Genomic DNA, 20670 nt, shown 5'->3' on the forward strand with positions numbered 1-20670 from the left:
GGTGAATAGAAACTCAAAGAGCAAGGACACTGTACTTTCAGTTTATGGTGTGTGTGTGTGTGTGTGTGTGTGTGTGTGTGTGTATGTCCAAGGGAGGGCACTGGGACACTGGGTATCCTGCTCCATTATAATCTGCCACACTCCCTTAAGACAGTCTCTCACTGAACTAGAGCTAGGCTGGTGGCCACCAAGCCCTAGTGAGCCTCCTGTCTTCTTCATCCCTGACCTCCACCGTGCTGGAGAGACAGGGGTGGACATGGCCATACGCAGCTCTTTCAGATGAGTGCTAAGGATTTGAACTCAGGTTTTCATGCTTGTACCGCAGTGCTCTTCTTCCCTAAGTGGCCTTTGCAGACCTGCTATCCTTGGTTTTGTTTGCAACACTTGAGCTGTTTCACTGTGAAGCACTTCTGACCCTTTTACCTGCAGATAAGCTGGGTGCTGTTTTCAGGATTACCCAAGCCCTGACCTCTATGGGACCTCCTCAACCTCTGTGAGCTAACTTAACACTCATGGACCCACTCCTGTATTGTCAGCGGGTTACTATATCTGCATCATGTCCCGTTAAGGTAGAGATTCTTAGTAATTCCTCTTGGAGCCGTCAAGTCCTGGAGCTGTGTGGAAGCAAGTGTGGAGCTGGAACTCTTGCAATTTCCTAGAAGGAGGTATTGAGGCAGGCATCAATTTTGGGACACATGCTTGAAGCAGGCTGAGGGCAGGGAAATATTGCTTCTTATTCCCGTGACCTGGGTTTCCTGGTGTCTAACTAAGACCCAGACCTGTTGCTGAGAGGAGAAGACAGAGGCAACAGTGAAAGACATCTGGCCTCAGGTCTTGGGAGTGGTTGGTTCTATATTCAGAGCAGCCACTCGTTCTTAAAGTCGAGAAATAGTAACTTCACAGAAAAGTGACCTTCAAGAACCTCTGTGAGCAGCAAGACCTCCATGAAACATCTGGGAATGCCTATTTTCAGGATGGAGGTTTATGAATGAAAAAAGGGAAAAACCATTAATAAAAGGAAGAAAGTGAAGGGCTCAAAATTCCAGCATGGGTAGGAGAGGGGCTCATGAAGGTCCACCAATCACCAAAGAGCTATTGGCAATTGGTGATGCTGGGGACAGAAAAGTCAGTTTCCTTCAAGGATACAAGCCCTGAGAGGCTTTAGTAGATGGTCCTATATCTATGTACATACATGCATGCTAAATGGACTCTGGGTTGTGTTTTATTTTTGTTGTTGTTGTTGTTGTTGTTGTTAGTGTTTTGTATTATTTCCCATGTGAAGTTGGAAAAAATTGTAGTGGAGCATAGGGGTGAAAATGAAAGGGAGGAAAATGGACGGATTTGATCAAAATATATTACATGCATGTTTGACATTCTCAATAAAAGTAGATGGAAAAGCTAGGAAGTTGGCTTTACAGATAAGGTGCTTGCTATGCTAGTGACAATCATAAAGATTAGAGTTCAGATCCCCATCACCCAGGTTAGTTTCAGGTGGGTGTGGCAGCTCACCTATAATTCCAGCACTCAGAAGATGGAGGCAGAAATAGCCCAAAGCCAGGTGGCTAGCTAGACAATACCAACAAAGTCTGGGTTCAACTGAGAGATCCTGTCTTAAGAAGTAAGGATGAGAGTGCTTATGGAAGATTCCTTGTGTCAGTTTCCACGTGTGAGCATACACATGAGGACAGGCATATTCACATGCACACCATATACAGACACACGCAGAAAGAAAGTAAGAAAGAGAATATACTTTTGAGCCTTGGAACACTCAAAGGTCAAGGTCATAGCAAAACATGGATGCCTTTGTTTTCTATCAGCGTGATAAAACACCATGACCAAAGGCAATGTGGGAAGGAAAAGGTTTGTTGCAGCTTATAGTTTCAGTCCACCATAAAAGGAAGTCAGGGCGGGAAACTTGCAGGAAGGAACTGAAGCTGTGGAGCAACACTGCTTACTGGCTTGTTCCTTATGGCTGGCTCAGCCCACTGTCTTATTCAATCCAGGAGAGCCCAGAGTGACACCCCCCCCCATGGGTTGGTACTCCCCACAGCAATTATTTGTCAAGAAAATACCCAAAGGCTTACTTATAGGCCTTCAAGGAAATGCCCATAGGCGTGTCTATAGGCAGCCAGATAGAGTCATTTTCCCAACTGAGTTTCCCTCTCCCCTAGATGACCCTAGTTTGTGTCAAGTTGACAAAACAAAACCAAAAATAAACAAGCAAACAAATACAAAACAAAAATGACAAAAAACCCAAACAGAGAAAACAAAACACCCCCCAACAAACAACAACAACAACAACAACAACAACAACAACAACCAAACAAGCAGCACCATAGAAGAAGCAAAGCATGTTGGGAGGGGACAGCTAGCATGGAAGGAGGAGACCCAGTAGATGGGTCATCACTGGAAGACAAGGCTATGAGAAATACTGCTTAGAGTTCAGTGAGGCCTAAGAGTGTGTATTACTGGGCCAAACATCTGTTCTATGCAACTTCTTACTTTCCCACAAACATGTTGTGAATCATCAATAGATGTTTTTAGTTAAAAATATAGTGAAATGAAAGTATATTTTCTCTCAAATTGCATCCCAGTATTATTAGAAACATGGTATTTAATAAATTGTGTCCATTTAACTCATCCACATTATGATTTTTAGAACATACAAATCATTAGTTTTTAGCTATATGACACTGCTCATCTTTTCCAAATATGACATCACTATCTGGGAACAGCTCAGCCAGAGACATTTAAAATTTGAGAACATTGTAAGATCCTGATTTTAGGTAGCTCAGTGAAGAGAAGACGCTCTTTGTAGCTTCCGTAATTTGACTCAATCCTGACTGGATTAGGTTGAGTTTGTGAAGTCCATGTAGATGGACTAATGGCTCAGGGGAGGCCTGCTGGTCTGGCTTCAGCAGGGTTATTTCCCTGTGGCTACCAGGATACTGGGTGTGGCAGGGCTGACCTCAGCTGCTCACGGAAGGAGATAAGTAGTCTCATGAGTTCCGCAGCCCTTCCTCACCTCTTCAGAGCATCTGGTTCACAAGAGCCTGCCTCAACTACCATCCTTACGTAAGTTCACATGCTGAGGACTCTGGGGCAGCCTGTATCAAGTTTGCGATCTACAACTTCGGGACCAAGGCTGGGAAGTGAGTCCAGTTGTACCCAGTAGCTTGGCTGAACCAACGTTAAGCACGTCAGGGCTGTGTGCACCATGGACAGAGCTTCGGTGTGATATGGTCCACGGTCTTGGGAGATGAGGCCAGATCCACCCTGTAGGTTGAATGGCCACTCTAACCCTGGCTCACAGCTTTGGTTATTGTGAACAGAACCTGCACGGGAGTCTTCAGGAAAACCCATATAAAGCCTCAGAGGCCCAGCAAGATGAGCTCTGATCCAGGCTTCTCAACTTGCAGGCTGTATCCTCTCTGGAAAGTCACACAACTATATATACTTGCCACAGACGGTCTTTCTTGGGTCCCTGATCTACGGGGTACGGGTCTCTGGTTGCAGGTGAGCGAGGATTCGGAGAATGTGGGGTGTCAAACAGACATGGACACAAGGGAGTGTGGTATCTGAATGCGAATTGTCAAATTGAGCATCAGACTATTTATACAGAAGAAAATAGGGAAGTTACACGAAACAGAGGAATGCAAACCTGGAAGGGCTGGCAGGAACCAACTGGGATAACATTCAATGTTAACAGCTGGGATCAAAAACAGCTCCACCTAAAGTCAGCTTAAAGTCAGTAGCGAGTGGGAGGGGTGGGGGTGGTGGTGCAAGGGCTTCATGCCCTTGCCATAGTTCCTATAGTCCACCTTCCTCCTAGGTCATTATAACGCTTGCATATGGGTGTAACTCAGCTAAGTACCTACCCTGGTTCCTCTTTAGATCACAAACTTCCTTCTTCCTAGAGAATGGTAAATTCCTATGTAGGGCAGTGACTAGCTGCCTAGACCCAAGGTCAGCTCAAGGACTGACTGTCTAGGATCTAACATGGCTATGTATTAAGGGAAAGCACATGGATCTGTTTTCCCACTAAAGCAAGGACATTGGAGCATTCGTTACACAAAATGCCACCATTCGAGGAGACTGAGTTTCCTTGAACTTTTTGCCTCGGGACAGCGCCCAGGTTTTGGGGGCCTGTTGCACTTGTCACTACTGGAGAGAATGTAGCATACACTGAGACTCAGTTTCCTCAGATATTACAGGGAATAAAGACAGCTCCTGTTGGGAGGCAGCTGAGAGATGGGTGTAGACGACGTGAAGGGTCCACCCAGTACCACCCAGTCTCAGGCACGCCAGAGTGGATAATGGTTCCCATTTGGTTTCTTCAGGTCCACAGCACCGATCTGCCAGAAGGGCACCAAAGGGAGACACACAAGAACAAAGATTTGGTCTCTTAGACCAGTTCAAGAGAATAGCAGAAGCAGGAAAGGAATTCATTAGACAGCAAAGTAACCCCACCTCCTGTCCTGTCAGGCCTCCTGAGTCAAAGCAGCGTTCTGTAAATGTAAATGTGGAACCCGAAGAGGAGGGCATATTCTGTTAAACGTTTTTTTTCTGTATAGCCATCTAGTTGGCTACATTTTTCATGCAACCAGCAGAGGGCAGAGCTGACCCACACAACACCCATGGAAAAGGCCTCTTGAACGTTCTGCTCATTCTAAGAGAGAGGATGAGGCCCTGTCCCTATCCATCCACCCAGGGCTCTTGGAGGCCTTACTGTTCCTGTGTCCCAGAACCCTCCTGTCCAATATAATGCTTCGTTTTCCTCCTTTGTTGAGAGAGTCCTTTATTAGAGTGGGACCAAACATAAAAATGCTATTCTGTGCAACGCCTGCAGCAACGATTTGCTAAGAGCTAATTTACAAATGCAATAATTTATTTTGCAAATGTAGTCACTAAAGCCTGTTGCAATGTTACTATGGTCAACAAGTAACAGAGCTCAGTTAAGTGTAAAGGTGAATTCTGCAAGTGTGTGTTCCCTGACTTCCCTCTGGCCTACATTTTGGTACAAAGGCCTGGTGCTAATGGAGGAGGATGGCTAAGAAGTAGTGGCTGGCACCAGGCTCCATTGATCTTAGAACAATTATTTTAGGGTCTGAAGTAGAGGAGAGCCACAGGCTTAGTAAACAACCCTCTTTGGGGGGCTCCAGAAGTCTTTTGGCTTAAGGGTACCAGCCCATGTCCCCATCGTGGCATATGCTGTGGCATCCTTGAACTTTATAATCTCTGTACAGCACTGTCTTGTCCACCAGAACCACAGTCACCCTGAGCCTGGCTGGGACCCTGTGGTGTAAACAGTGCCACTCTGGTACTCCTGGGAAGAGCATCAAAGGACATAAAAGCTCCCTGCTGGGTCTGGGTTCTTGCTTTCTCTGGAGGTGGTCATGGTGCTCTACCACAGGCCTGTACCCTCAGCCTCACTCTTCACAGTCTTCAGTTTTGTTTTGTTTTGTTTTTCCATATAGTCTCTTCCTACGTTGTCTAGGCTGGCTTTGAACTCATTCTGTAACCCAGGCAAGCTTTGAGCTTGCAATCCTCCTGCCTCAGACTCCTAGATTGTTGGTGATATAGGCCTATGCCACCTGGTTCATCTCCTTCAGAAATATTTAGTCCATTGACACTTAAGTAAGTTGCTGGCAAGTAAACTTTTTGTTTGTGGGTTCTTTGTTCGTTTGCTTGCTTTTTTTTCAACTTTTTTTATTAGATTTATTTTTTATTTTTTATTTTTTGGTTTTTTCGAAACAGGGTTTCTCTGTGTAGTCCTGGCTGTCCTGGAACTCTGTAGACCAGGCTGGCCTCGAACTCAGAAATCTGCCTGCCTCTGCCTCCCAAGTGCTGGGATTAAGATATTTTTTTATTTACATTTCAAATGCTATCCCGAAAGTTCCCTATACCCTCCCCCTGCCCCTACCCCCCTCCCCACCCACTCCCACTTCTTGGCCCTGGCATTCCCCTGTACTGGGGCATATAAAGTTTGCAAGACCAAGAGGCCTCTCTTACCAATGATGGCTGAATAGGCCATCTTCTGCTACATATGCAGCTAGAGACACGAGCTCTGGGAGTACTGATTAGTTCAGATTGTTGTTCCACCTACAGGGTTGCAGCCCCCTTCAGCTCCTTGGGTACTTTCTCTAGCTCCTCCATTGGGGTCTCTGTGTTCCATCCAAAAGATGACTGTGAACATCCACTTCTGTGTTTGCCAGGCACTGGCATAGCCTCATATGAGACAGCTACATCAGGGTCCCTTCAGGAAAATCTTGCTGGCATGTGCAATAGTGTCTGGGTTCGGTGGCTGATGATGGGATGGATCTCTGGGTGGGGCAGTCTCTGGATGGTCCATCATTTCGTCTTAGCTGCAAACTTTGTCTCTGTAACTCCTTTCATGGGTATTTTTTTCCCTATTCTAAGGAGGAATGAAGTATCCATGCATCGGTCTTCCTTCTTCTTGATTTTCTTGTGTTTTGCTTGCTTGCTTTTTATTTATTGATATGTACTTTTAAAATTTGCATTGATGTTTTGCCTGCATGTATGCCTGTGTTAGGGTAGCAGATCTTCTGGAACTGAACATTACAGATGTGGTGAGCTGCCATGAGGGTGCTGGGAATTGAACCTGGATCCTCTGGAAGAGCAGCCACTCTGTTCTTAAACTTCTGAGCTGTCTCCAGCTCCATGATTGCTTGCTTTTTGAGACAGGGTTTTATTTTGTAGTCCAGGATTTGCCACAATACATAAGATCTTGCTAAGATAAATAGCTGCCTTTTTAAATGCGTTGTCTGGGAATCACACATTTTGTTATAGAAAACAACAAAAAAAATGAATTAATATACATTTTATAAATTCCATCATTCAAAAGCATGTAAGCCAATGGCCTTACATGTTTTATCACTACCATTATCCAATTCCAGAATATTTTTATCATTCCCCCAAAGAAGCACTGTATTAAGCAGTCACTCTCAACTTCTCCCTCCCTTGTCTGTTAGTGGTGACTATTTACTTTCTGTCTGGATGGCTTGCCTACACTGGGTATTTAATATATCTAGAATAATTCGATAAACTGCTTTTTGTACCTGTTATTTAGCAAAATGCTCTCAAAGTTTATTTCTGTCCTTTTCTACGGGTAAATAATGCGGTTTCCACATTTTGTTTGCTCACCACTGAGTCAATAATAAACATTTGGGCTGTTCTTTTTCTTCTTCTTTTTTTTGGTTTTTCGAGACAGGGTTTCTCTGCGTAGCCCTGGCTATCCTGGAACTCACTTTGTAGACCATGCTGGCCTTGAACTCAGAAATCTGCATGCCTCTGCCTCTTGAGATTAAAGGCGTGCGCCACCACGCCCGGCTGGGCTGTTCTTAAATTTCGATATGAACAGCTGTGTACAAACTTTGGAATACCCATTTCCAATTATTTTTAGGTATGCAGCTAGGAATTGAATCACAACATAAGAATACTTCTTTGTTTCATGTTTTGAGGAGCTTCCACACTGTCTTCCAAAATCACTGTACTATTTCCCATTCAACCAGCGACATTCAAGCGTTCCAGGTCTTTCTTTGTGTGCTCAGCACTTGTGGCTCTTCCTTCTGCTTGTTAGTTGTAGCCATCTGAGTGGCCAGATAGCGGCATCCTATTAGAGTGTTGGTTTGTAGTTCCCTGGTTGACAGTGGGGTTGGATCCCTTTGGATGTGTCAGTTTGTATATCTTCCTTGCATGTTTGTGTGAATACGGACACGCCTGTGGCCCTGCACAGGTACAAAAGCCAGAGGACAACCTTGAGTGTCAGTCCTCACAGCCCACCTTGTTTCACGTGGGGTCTGCATTGCCACTGAGCTCTGCAGACTTGGTGACAGGAGATTCAGGGGGTTCTCCTGTGTCCACTTCCTGTCTGGACAGAGGACAGCTGGGGCACAAGGTGCCTGCTTCATGTTGTCCTGGGGACGCGACCTCAGGCCCTCACACTTGCATGGCAAGTGCTTTACTCACTGAACCAGCTCTTTGGGCCCAGTTTCATACTTAATTTTATTCTGAAAAATATTTTTTAATTCTTCCGTTCCTCTTTTGAACCTTTATTGGATTTTGTGTGTTTTCATTTTGTAAACAGATTTTTTGTGTGTGATTTTGCTGTTTTCTTCCTCTTTTCTCCTCCTCGTTGTCCCCCACTGCTTTATTATTATTATTATTATTATTATTATTATTATTATTATTATTATTCCTGTTATTATTATAACTTTTTTTTTAAAGTCCAGTTGTTACCCTCCTCCTGGTCCACCCTCCCACAGTTTCTCACCCCATTCCTTCTCCTGCCTGTACCTAGAGGATGTCCCTCCCCTCCTTGTCACCCCCTCCTCTCGCCAGGCATCCCCATTCCCTGGGGCCTCGTGTCTCTTAAGGGAGAGACATGTCTTCTCTCACTGAGGCCAGACCAAGCAGTCCTCTGCTGTATATGTGTCAGGGTGGGGGTGCGGTCCCCATGCTTTTTTATTTAATCTTGCTTCTTCAGTTTTTCTTTTCCCTGATCCCCCTTCATTTAATCTTCTTCTTCCTATTCCCACTATTTTTATCCATTTTCAACGTTATTATCTCCTTTCTGCTTCTTTCCCATGGCCATCGGTAACAGAGTAGCTGAGCTATAGCTTCCGTTGTTCTGGTGTTTTGCTTTCTTTTCTGAATGGCAGTGGATCTTCACCAGAACCTCGGAAAGGCTTTCATTTTGTGTGCTGCTGGCCACAAGTGTTAATTTAGAATAGAAGGTGACCTTGACAAGAGAGATTCCCTTCCCACACACCTGGGAGTTTTCCTTTTGTGGTTCTGTGCTCCCCTCAAGGGTTCTAAGTGCTCTTCTTGTTAAGTGCTCTGGAGGAACCTGAGCTGTGTACACAAGATGGCTGCTTCCTGCCCAGCCCTCCTTTGTGATAGGGGCTCTGAGGGTGGGGAAAGCTGTCAGCTCACATGTCTATAAAGGATGCTGTCCACTTGTCCACTCTGACTTGGAGGCAGACATCCACACAGTTTGCAGGCTCTGTGTACGGGTGAGCTTAGCCACCAGTCCCTGGGTATCCACTGGTGTATGGGTTTCTGGCAGTAAGAGCCACACATTAACTGAGGGCTGACTGGGCAGAAAGGTACTGCTTATGACTGACAGTTTAGCAGGACTATGAACCCTTTTCATTTCTGTTTATCTGAGAACCCAAAACAGAATAACTTAAAATATCGAGGGACAGGTAGAGTAACTTGGCTGCACATCTCCTAATAGGCAACCCTATTAAAATTGTCTACAGAGCACAGCAGGATTAGTTAAGGTCAGAGAAGTACAGTGAGTTTCCTGGGGTGACACAGCAAAGTTATACCAGATAAGAATCTCCTGAGGACTCAGGCCTCAGACTCACCTGAGCTCTCCTCCTCTATTCAGGGATCTGAAGTTGGAGGCCTGCAGTGTGATTGGATAAGACGCCAGATGATGCTGGGGATTTCTGACTGGGGATAGTTTAGGTCTTCTTAGTATTCTTGGTTGTACCTGCCTGTCATGTTCTTCTGTGTTCCTGGGTCCTGCAAAGTGTAGCAGGAATGGGACTCAAAGGAGAGCTATGCTAATGCTACAGATTGGCTGGTGGTCCTTCCGTCCTGCAGGAGAAGCCACTGGTACGGTAGCCATGTCACTAGGTTCTTTGGCCTTCACCCTCTTCTTGACTGTTGTTGCTGGTATCAAGTGCAATGGGACAGAAGTTTGTGCCGGAAGCCCTGGGATCCCTGGCACTCCTGGAAACCATGGTCTGCCTGGCAGAGATGGGAGAGATGGTGTCAAAGGAGACCCTGGACCTCCAGGTACTGTATGGGAGAACCCGTCCTTACCTCAGGGACAGGGTCCTGTTTTCTGGGTGACCATCTGTCTAGCTGAAGGGACTTTTCTGGAGTCCTCAGGCTGGAGCATGTGTCTTCACAGTTCCTGTGGATGGACAAGAGAGTCGCCCACATGCTAGTGGAGGTCCGTATATCTGTGTTCTCTTCACTCCGTAGGTCCCATGGGCCCTCCTGGAGGAATGCCAGGTCTTCCTGGGCGCGATGGGCTGCCTGGAGCTCCTGGTGCACCTGGAGAACATGGAGACAAGGGAGAGCCTGGAGAAAGGGGCCTTCCAGGTGAGCAGGACCAGTGTCAGTAGAAAGTAGTGATGTCACATGAGGGATGGAAGGAAGGGTTCAAGACACAATGCTAAGCCTAAGTAAGAAAGTATGAATTTCAAGAGAAAAACCACACGAGTTTGAATAACTGATTTCAGAGATTGACAAGCATCATGGCTACTGATTGAGAGACACATATTGTCCTGTAGGGGAACAGGATTAGCATTGGGAAGCCTAGGGTTCCTTCTCAGGGCTGAGGCTGTGAGGACATCCTAAAAAGTAGACAGGGCTATATGGACCTGGAATCCAGGCAGACAGTGTAATCAGGAGTCCCACATGCTGACAGAAGTTCCAGGGTATGAATAAGTACAGTGGCCTATCTGGAGAGTTCACAGGTCATCACTGTTGATCTTGGTAGAGTATGTGGGAGGGGGTCCTTTTCATAAGCCAGAAAAACACATATATGGACATGAAGGGCCAGTCGAAGGATACAGAAGAGTAGAGCAGGAAAGCTGAGCAGGTCCAAGCTACATTAAGAGATGGGAGTGTATGAGTACAGTAGCTCTGCTTCTGGGCCCTTGAAACTGGTGTGTGGGCTCTAAGTATGGCATTAAATGTCAGAACTCCAGCCTTGCAGCTGGCAGAATACCTGTCTAGTAGCAAGGAGAGCTCTTTGCTGGATTGTCCCCATCCTGGATGTGTGTGGTCTCTACAGGGTTTCCAGCTTACCTGGATGAGGAGCTTCAGACCGAACTCTATGAGATCAAACATCAGATTCTGCAAACACTTGGAGGTAAGGGGACTGCTTGGGGTCTCACCAAGCACACACCTCTCAGTGCTCCCCTATACTAGTCAGTGCCAGGATCCAGACCATAAATGGCTAGCAAATGAGTGTGGACATGGAGCTTGGAGAAAGGATTTACTTCTGGTGTTACTGGAAAGCATGAAAGTATAGATGCTAGCAACAAGTAATTGTTAGGTGAATGAGAACAGAGAGATGGATTTTAAAACTGGGCCTGGAAAAGGAAGGGAAAACACCGAGAAAGGCAGAGATGGAGAGATTGTGAGGAGAAAGCTTAAGGGCAGTGGCGTAGATGGAGAAAGAGGGGTCCATGGCCTAACCCAGACTCCTTTGCTTAGTCCTCAGCTTGCAAGGATCCATGCTGTCAGTGGGGGATAAAGTCTTTTCCACCAATGGGCAGTCAGTCAACTTTGATACCATTAGAGAGATATGTACCAGAGCCGGTGGCCACATTGCTGCCCCGAGGAATCCTGAGGAGAACGAGGCCATCGCAAACATTACAAAGAAGTACAACACCTATGCCTACTTAGGTGTGATTGAAGACCAGACTCCTGGAGACTTCCACTACCTGGATGGGACTTCTGTGAACTATACTAACTGGTACCCAGGAGAGCCCAGGGGTCGGGGCAAAGAGAAATGTGTAGAAATGTATACAGATGGGAAATGGAATGATAAGGGCTGCCTGCAGTACCGGCTGGCCATTTGTGAATTTTGATCAAGCAATTAGATGAATAGATAAAAGCTTACACTGTCTTTAAGCCTCTGTCTTGATGATCCATCTGGTCTGTAAGACCCTGCAAATACCTTTCAAGAAAATGTACTTGTGGCCATCAGACTTATAAGCATCCTTAGTTACCTCATCTCCTACATGACCCCTAAACTCTTCTCCATATTCATTAGTAATCCTGAGTGTCCCCCTAGAGTCCCATCTGAGCATTCAACTCAAGGCAGCCACTGTCAACCTTGGCTTTCACCATGAGATGGATAGAGACGTCCTTTTTCCTCACTTTGTCCAGTCTTCATTTATAAATGGTGGCCGTGGAAGGATCCTCTACATTACACAGAAAGTGCCTGCTCCTGGACCCTTCAACCCTTCTTCTGCAGCACATGGTCCCAAGATTTAAAAGTCCAGGTTAAATATAAAAGATAGCCATAGGGGATTTCTGGGAAATATCTAGTATATGGATGTAGGCCACATTGAGTGTCCTCAGTATACCTGCTCCTAAGGCAAACATGGTGTCTAAGAAGCCAGAGAACCAGGTAGGAGCATAGCACAGTACTGGGGAAACATAGCCTCCCTGGTTGGCACGTATGGCCTCTTCCTTGGGTCTGGATGTGCCAACTTGACCTCTTGACCTAATAGCAGCCACCCTGGGTTTTGAGAGAATCACCTTCCTAGCCCAGACCCTAACTCAAGCACTTTCCTGCTGACAGACACAATCTTAGTCCACTTTACATCACTGAGGCATTCCTAATACCAACTGCCCTCTGTTTTCGCCTCTCATGAACTCAATCAGCTATTCCATTAAAGTCAGCTGCATTCCAGGTGTTAGTCTGTCTTCCGGTAAGCTTTGGGCTAACTTTTCTTTGAGTCTATTCCTTTACTATGGTATGCAAATAAAGTAATCATTACATTTTCTCTACCTACCCAAAGCATTACCTATAACAGTTACTACAGCAAAGACTGATCACATGCGGCATACCCAGTACATTGACAAGCGCAGATAACATTTGTTTTTAGATATCATTTAATCTTTAAATGTGCCACAGAACCAGATTAGGGGCGTGGGAGCTAAAAAGGTATTAGGAAGAACATGACGTTCGTGCTGATAGCTGGGGTCAAGGTAACTCCAGATCTGTGACCATATGCTTCATGTTGAGGAATGTCATCCTCTTTTCACCCCTCCTCAGCCACTGGGATGGTATCTACTGTGCCATGGCTGGAGGTGGGATTCAAGGCACAGGTTTCTATGAGCCATCCTACTCTCAAATGCATGGAATGAATTCTGGGATCCACAATAGCTATGTAGAATGCAACCATGACCCACACTCCAGGTATCCATAGGGGTGTAACTATGCCTTGAGGGGACAGTCAACTATACATCTTATCTCTAGAAGTCTCCTGTGCTCCGCGCATCTGATACTCTTCCCTTATTTCCATCTTTTCTTGGACAAAAGGAAGCCCAGGAACAGCCAGGTGGAGAACTGCTACTTACACTTGCATGAATGTTAATTGCCAAGCTGACCTTTCTATCTGGGTGCTGAGGACTCAACATATAAGCTGTTGAGGGTTTGCCGAGATCAAAAGAGCAAGAAAAAGACACATATTCTCAGTTTTATAGATCAACAGCCTAAAGCTTTAAAAGTTGACATTGCCCCATTTCCTCTTAGGTCTAATTTTTTTATGACATTACTTTTTATTGTAACTACATTGTTTTTGAAAACATTTTTATTGATCTACTGCTGGTTTGGGGGAAAGAATGATTTTTAAAAATCGATTTTATACTCAACCATCTTTTTGGATTCTTATTTTTCCCTTAATACTTTCAATGATCCATATATTATTGCATTTATACATGATGGTGTTTTTTCCTGCGCGCGCGCGCGCGCGCACGCACACACACACACACACACATGCATATATATGTATATATACAAAAATTTAAGAATTTCATATGTATATAATGACATATAATCACACCTATCCTCACTTTTCTAACACCTCTCAATCTCCCACTACACATCCACCTCTCAACTTCATGCACACACACACACACACACACACACACACACACACATGTTCTTCTAATGTGTCATAGGAGAATTTCTAATATTTCACCAGTGGAAATTCATTGTCACATCTTTCCTGAAGGGTTCTGAATTCATATAATACAGCAATAACTGTATATCCCTACATAGTGTGTCAATATTCACAAAGCTAAATTATGAAATCAGCCTAGGTGTTCATCAACAGATGAGCAGACAAAGAAAGCAGAGCATATGTCCAAAATTGAGTTGTATTCTATCATAAAGAGCAACAGAATTATCTTCAGGAAAACTGCAGGACTGTACATCAACATACTGGGTGAATTAAGCTAGACTCAGAAAACTGTCCTATTTTTTCTTTTGTGTAAAAACTATATTTAAATATCTCTGTACAGTTGTGTACATACCCCAACACACACACACACACACACACACACACACACACAGAGAGAGAGAGAGAGAGAGAGAGAGAGACAAGAAATCAAATAGGGGATTTAGTGGAAGGGAGGGAGCAGTGGGAGATGGGAAAGAAAACAAGAAATGAACACATAGCAATTTATAAATAATGCATGTATGAAAGTGTCATAGTAAAATACATTTCGTATTTTTAAAAATTGCATGTTTTAGGTTTCTAAGAGATGCCTCGGACCAGGGTAGTGAACCTTCTCCTTTTTCTTAGTCTTCTAAGATTTATTTTCAGTTGTTTTTGCATGGCTGGGGATAAAATGTAGGCTGCCGAGTACTAGGTAGCTTCTAGCTCTAGCCCTGGTCCTCCAAGGCACATTTGTTTGTTTAGTCAACAATGTGCATGTTGAACATTGTCCAGTTTCTCTGGTGTTTTCTTTGGGCTACTAGCAAAGAGAAGGTGAAGAGTGGGTGGAGACAGTTCCCAGTCCTGGGTGTTGGCATCCAGTGCTCAGCTGAGACTAAGAAATACTGAGTCTAAAGAAGGACCCCAGAATTGCCAACACTGGACCTGGAGAGAGGAGGCTATTCATTAGGAGGGTTACCAATCCCGTTTCCGGTTTAAGGAAAAAAAGAAATGAGAGGTCACAACCCTACACAAAGAACTATGGGCAACTGAGGCAAGCTGGAAGTGGGAGACACAATCTTCCTCAGAGACAAGCACATCAATTGGTCGTCCAGTGCCAAAGGTCATTCCTGAAACATACATGCAAGTAACATTATATTATATTTAGGAATATAATAATAATTAGTGAAAAAGGAGGCCATGAATTTGAAGAGCAGGGAGGGGTATATGGGAATGATTGGAGGGAAGAAGGGAAAAGGAGAAATATTGTAATTATATTATAATCTCAAAAAAGTAGATAAACAAAAACTACTTAGCATCAGACATCAAAAAATAAAAGAGAAGAATGGAGGGAACTGTGAGCTGCACAATGCTCGGACAGTGTGGTCCCATCTCACTACTCATGGAAACCTTCTTATGGGCTGTGTGAATGCCAAGTCGCAGAAACATCATGTCATTTATTCACTTCACATGAGCAGTTGCTCCCTAAAACACAAGACCTCAGTTGCAAGACACTGTGGACACACACACACACACACACACACACACACACACAAAACTGATGCTATTCTTGGGTGGGAGGCTCTCACAGAGTCTTTGTCCAAAGGAACTATTTCCCAAGAGGAACTGTCAGCAGCCACTGAACAAACACACACAACCAGTCAGTGTGCTCTGGGAAGCAACAGTATCCTCGCTGGCTAGGAATTCCCTGTATTCATGTAAACTAAAGTAACACCCATGTCTACAACTTTAAACCACCAGCATGGAAGCCTAGGAGTGAGGAGATCCTAGACAGACTCTTGCGTTACCCTCTTGGCTATCAGACAATGAAACAAAGTATCCCCGGGGATTAGAATTTCCTCCAGGCATCTCATGTTGGGAGAAGGAAATGGGTGACGCCCAATGGCAGCCAGAGGAGGGAGATTTGCTTCTCCACGAGGAATTTCAGAAATATTTGACAAGTCTTTACACGACCATATGGAAGAGACTAGATTCAAGACGGTTTCGGATTAAAGATGAGTGGGACCACACCTTGACTAGGAGTGCTTGGCTATTGTAATTCTGGCTGCCTTAAACTTTAATCCCATGCCTGGACTCAGAAAATAGATTTAAGGATCACTGGATCTCTTTGTCCTTATTCATAGTATGACTACATTGAATAAGTCCCCTTGTCTGGTTTTAACTATTAATTTGGCTCTGTTACTTGGCTTATTGATTATGGTAAATGAGTCTAACTTCTTAGGGTTGTCAGGGACATCATCTCCAAACTAATTTTAATGCCAATAATAACAGTCACACATGCGAACAGTGGGCCACAACTTACCCTTTACTTTAAGAAGCATCCGCTTCAAACCCTGTCACCACTTTTTGGTTGCAGTGATGAATTGAACATAAAATAAGAAATCTTGACTGCAAAGCCAGGGACACACTCATCTGGGGGTGTGTTTTAAACCAAACCCAGGAATCTGGAATTACATGGGGTCTTTGAGGAGAGTATGTATAGAATTTGAAACCATGTACTAGTATTCAGAGCGGAGTAAGCGTCAAGTGTGAAGCTTGTACACATCTGAATTGAGACTTTTAGCAAAGCTTTATGTGTATTAACTTAATGTATTATATTGGAGGTTTTTTTAAAAGAGCTGAGCCATTTTTGAATTTGTACATCGTATCATACATGCCCTGTGTTCAGCTGGAACCCCTGTTCATCTCCTGTTCAAGCTGTGAAACTCTATCTGTCTTCCTTTTCACAACCCTGCCCACACCAAGAAAACTCCCCTGATCTCTTGGAGAAAACTCCAAGCTAACATGTCATCTCTCCTTGTCTCCCCATTTCTTCCAACCCACCCGAGAGTGTCCACCCAGGGGCTCAGTTTTTGACCCTGTGTGCACACAATCCCAGCTCCTAGATGGCTTATCATCACTCTTCACCTAAGCTTTATAAATCCCTCTTGCTTTAGCTCAGATGTGAGATTGGTGAACCAACCTGGGAGCTACCCCCTAATAAACCTTTTAACTTCTTTTAATCTGGTCTAATCTGGCCTGTCTTTGTCACTAAGGGAGGGAAAATGACTATCAGTCTGGTAGTTATTATTCTCATGACCTTTACTCTGTGCCAGGGACTTAATCTAGATACTATTATTCTTTTCAATTATAAATTAGAATATTAGCTGGGTGGTGGTGGCTCAATGCCTTTAATCCCAGCACTTGGGAGGCAGAGGCAGGTGGATATCTAAGTTCAAAGCCAACATCATCTGCAGAGAGACTTCCAAGACAGCCAGGGTAACAGAGAAACTGTGTCTCAAAAAACCCAAGAGAGAGAGAGAGAGAGAGAGAGAGAGAGAGAGAGAGAGAGAGAGAGAGAGAAATGCAAAACCATCACCAGCACCACCAGTACAAAAACATAAAATAGAATACTGAGGTACATAAGGGTCAAAAACGGTCACCAGTTCTCACACAGCCAATTTGTAGACTAGTGAAAGCAGGAAGTCAAATCCCGGAGGCCATACTATAGTGTGCTGCTAGGCTCTAGTCATGATTTTTCAAATTATGCCATTTTGTATTTGTATTTCTACATATATACATGAAAACATAATGCATACATGTATACATACATACATACATACATACATACTGTGATGGTTTGAATGAAAATGGCCCCATAGGCTCATAGGGACTGGCTCTATTTGGAGGTGTGGCCTTTTTGGAGGAAATGTGTCACTAGGGGTGGTCTTTGAGGTTTCAGGTGCTCTATTCAGGCCCAGTGTTCAACTCTCCGCCTGCTCTTTGCTGATCCAGATGTGGAACTCCCGGCTCATTTTACAGCACCATGTCTGCTTGTGTGCCATCATGCTTCTCACCATGATAATGAACTAAACCTCTGAACTGTCAGAGAGCCTTAATAAAATGTTTCCCATAAGAGTTGCTGTGGTCATGGTGTCTCTTCACAGCAATAGAAACCCTAGCTAAGATACATACATATATACACACATATTCTTTAAGATTTCTCTTCCTCCTTGAAAGGAGGAAGCTTCTTTGTTGGTATCAGGAGGAAAGGATGTGAGGAGGAGAGAAAGCTAATATGAAGTGTGTTTGAAAAAATTCTTATGGAACCTTACTACTTTATAAGCTTCATATATATATATATATATATATATATATATATATATATATACACACATATATACACACGCATGTACATATATGTGTATACACACAACACACAACACACACACACATATTCACATAAGAGAATTTCATTGAACTTATCCTATACAGCAGGTAATGCTCATCTCAGAAAACACAAGCCATAGGTTTCCAGATAAAAAGCCCAATGCCAGATGTGGGATACTTCCCTTCAAGTTGTTGGTCACAGTTGCCCTAGAGTTTCCTAAATTGACGCAGGCTATTGCTATTGCTCTTGCCTGCCCACCAGAACTTGATAATAAGATCCTGTTTGCTGATGACACCTCACCCAGTGGCCAGAGGACATGGATAAATCAATTTGGTATTGACCAGAAAGCGTTCTCAATGATGGCTAGCTTTCAGAGTACCACAAGGTCCTAGGTAGGGTTCTGGGAATGGGAGGAAATCATTAACAATCTTAACTGGATGTAAACTCTGGGAACCACAGTAGTGACTGGAGTAGAAATATATGCCCATGAGTACAATAACAGCATGAATGTTATTGGGACAACCAACCTCTTTTTGATGATATTTAAGGTCTGCTTCATAGGAGGAAACACATATGTGGTGCTGTACATCTAGTTAAGAACCAAAGGCTGGGTGTCGTGGTAAATATCTAGTGGTGGTTTCTATCCCAACTTAGATCATTCAGTTCCCAAATAAATGACACAAACCTTTATATTTATAATAAGCTTTAACGGCACTAAAGCTGGGCAGCTATCAACTCTCTATGCTATTTTGTCTACTTCCCTGTCAATAACCCCAAGGTATCCCTTGCCATGTTATGCTTTGGCTGCTCTTACTCCAATTGGCTGGCCATCATGGCCATGTTTTCATGATTCACCTACCTGATGGTGTCTTCTTCCTTATTCTCCTCTCCTCTCTCTGCTCATGGTCTCTGCCTCAGACTCCAAGCTCAGGAAACAAAGCTCTGCCTACCTCTCTTTTGCCTAGCTATAGGCTGTAGGTATTTTTATTGACCAATCAAGGATAACAATGTTACATAGCATCACTTGGTGTACATGAAGATCTCTTCATCCCACAGGGCAACTAGACCTTGGGGGCCAGTATTTAGCATTACAATACATAGCAATGGACCAAACCTCAATAGGTTATGAGATCTTATTTCTAACTGAAGAACTATTGATAATTTGTCTTTCTGGGAAAGAATAATCAGTTTTCTTTAAGAATATGGATCTTGGCCTTATTTGTGATAGCCAGAAGCTGGAAACAACCTAGATGTCCCATAACAGAAGAATGGATACAGAAAATGTGGTTCATTTACACAATGGAATACTACTCAGCTATTAAGAACAAGGACATACTGAGTTTTGCAGGCAAATGGATGGAACCAGAAAATATCATCCTGAGTGAGGTAACTCAGACCCAAAAGGACATGCATGTTGTGTACTCACTAGTAAGTGGATATTAGCCAAAAAACAAACAAACAAAAAGTACAGAATACCCAAGATACAGTCCACAGAACTCAAAAAGGTCAACAAGCTGAAGTGCCCAAGTGAGGACGCCTCAGTCTCACTTGGGAGGGAGAAAAAAGCAATCACAAGTGGGGTGGGAGGGACAGGGGGTGGTGGTGGTGGGGAGAGGGGAACCTGATCTGGTATTGGGTGAGGGAAAAGGACTGAAGCCCTGGGAGCCAGCAGAAAGAATGAAAACAGGCAACCTCAGGGAATAGGAGGTTGGGAGAACCCTCCAGAGTGCACCAGAGACCTGGGAGGTGAGAGATTCTCAGGAATCAAAAGGAGGAACCTTTGATGAAATGCCTGACAGAAGGGAGAGGGAATTTATCCAGCCCACCTCCAGCAGGAAGACAGGGCATCAAGTGAGGGACGGGGTTGCCATCCCACAGTCATATCTCTGACCCATAATTGTTCCTGTCTGAAAGAATTACAGTAACAGAAATGGAGAGGAGCCTGAGGAAAAGAAGGTCCAGTGACAGGGCCAAAGTGGGATCCAGCTCAAGGGGAGGTCCCAAGGCTTGACACTATTACTGAGGCTATGGAGTCCTCACAAAAAGGGACCTATCATGCCTGCCCTCCGAAAGACCTAACAAGCAGCTGAAAGAGACAGATGTAGATATTTGCACCCAAACAATGGGCAGAAGCAGCTGATCCCTGTTGTTGAATTAGGGAAGGCTGAAAGAAGATGAGGAGAAAGGCGATCCTGTAGGATGACCAGCAATCTCAATTAATCTGGATCCCTGAGATCTCTCAAACACTGGACCACCAAACAGACAGCATACACCTGCTAATAGGAGGCCCGCAACACACATACAGTAGAGGATTTCCAGGTCTGTGTCATTCAGAGATGATGCAACTAACCCTCAAGAGACTGGAGGCCTCAGGGAGTTTAGAGGTCAGGTGGAGTGGGGGATGGCGACATCCACATGGAAAAGGGGGGCTGGGGACGAGGTGTGGGGTGTGGAGCAGTCGTAGGGTAGATCAGGGGACAAGGGCAGGGAATGGAATATGGAGTGTAAAAAATAAATTAATTAAAAAAAAGGAATATGTCTCTTGGTAGGAGATTATACTCCAGTGGATAGTCCCACTCTCAGCACAAATTAGACTTGATGGGTTACTAAGAAGAAAGAAGAGGAGGAGGAGCAAGAGGAGGAGGANCAAGAGGAGGAGGAGGAGGAAGAGGAAGAGGAAGAGGAAGAAGAAGAAGAAGAAGAAGAAGAAGAAGAAGAAGAAGAAGAAGAAGAAGAAGAAGAAGAAGAAGAAGAAGAAGATGGCGATGACTAGGAAAC

At 44.3% G+C, this 20670-nt stretch overlaps 1 protein-coding gene across 2 annotated transcripts; it reads left to right on the forward strand.

Moving 5' to 3' along the window:
* The first annotated feature begins 825 nt into the window (after positions 1-825).
* On the forward strand, positions 826-11665 carry LOC110325889 (pulmonary surfactant-associated protein A). 2 transcript variants are annotated; one of them, XM_021204050.1, is made up of 5 exons: positions 826-847; positions 9655-9828; positions 10021-10140; positions 10838-10915; positions 11263-11639. In XM_021204050.1, the coding sequence occupies exons 2-5, from the start codon at positions 9657-9659 to the stop codon at positions 11637-11639; spliced, it is 747 nt and encodes a 248-aa protein (XP_021059709.1). In that variant the 5' UTR covers positions 826-847; positions 9655-9656. The 2 variants fall into 2 exon arrangements, with proteins under 2 accessions (XP_021059709.1, XP_021059708.1); XM_021204049.1 differs by lacking the exon at positions 826-847 and adding an exon at positions 8985-9035 and having other exon boundaries at positions 9634-9828; positions 11263-11665.
* Positions 11666-20670: the final 9005 nt, after the last annotated feature.

The sequence above is a fragment of the Mus pahari genome, chromosome 8 (genome assembly GCF_900095145.1).
Source record: "Mus pahari chromosome 8, PAHARI_EIJ_v1.1, whole genome shotgun sequence".
Taxonomy (NCBI): domain Eukaryota; kingdom Metazoa; phylum Chordata; class Mammalia; order Rodentia; family Muridae; genus Mus; species Mus pahari.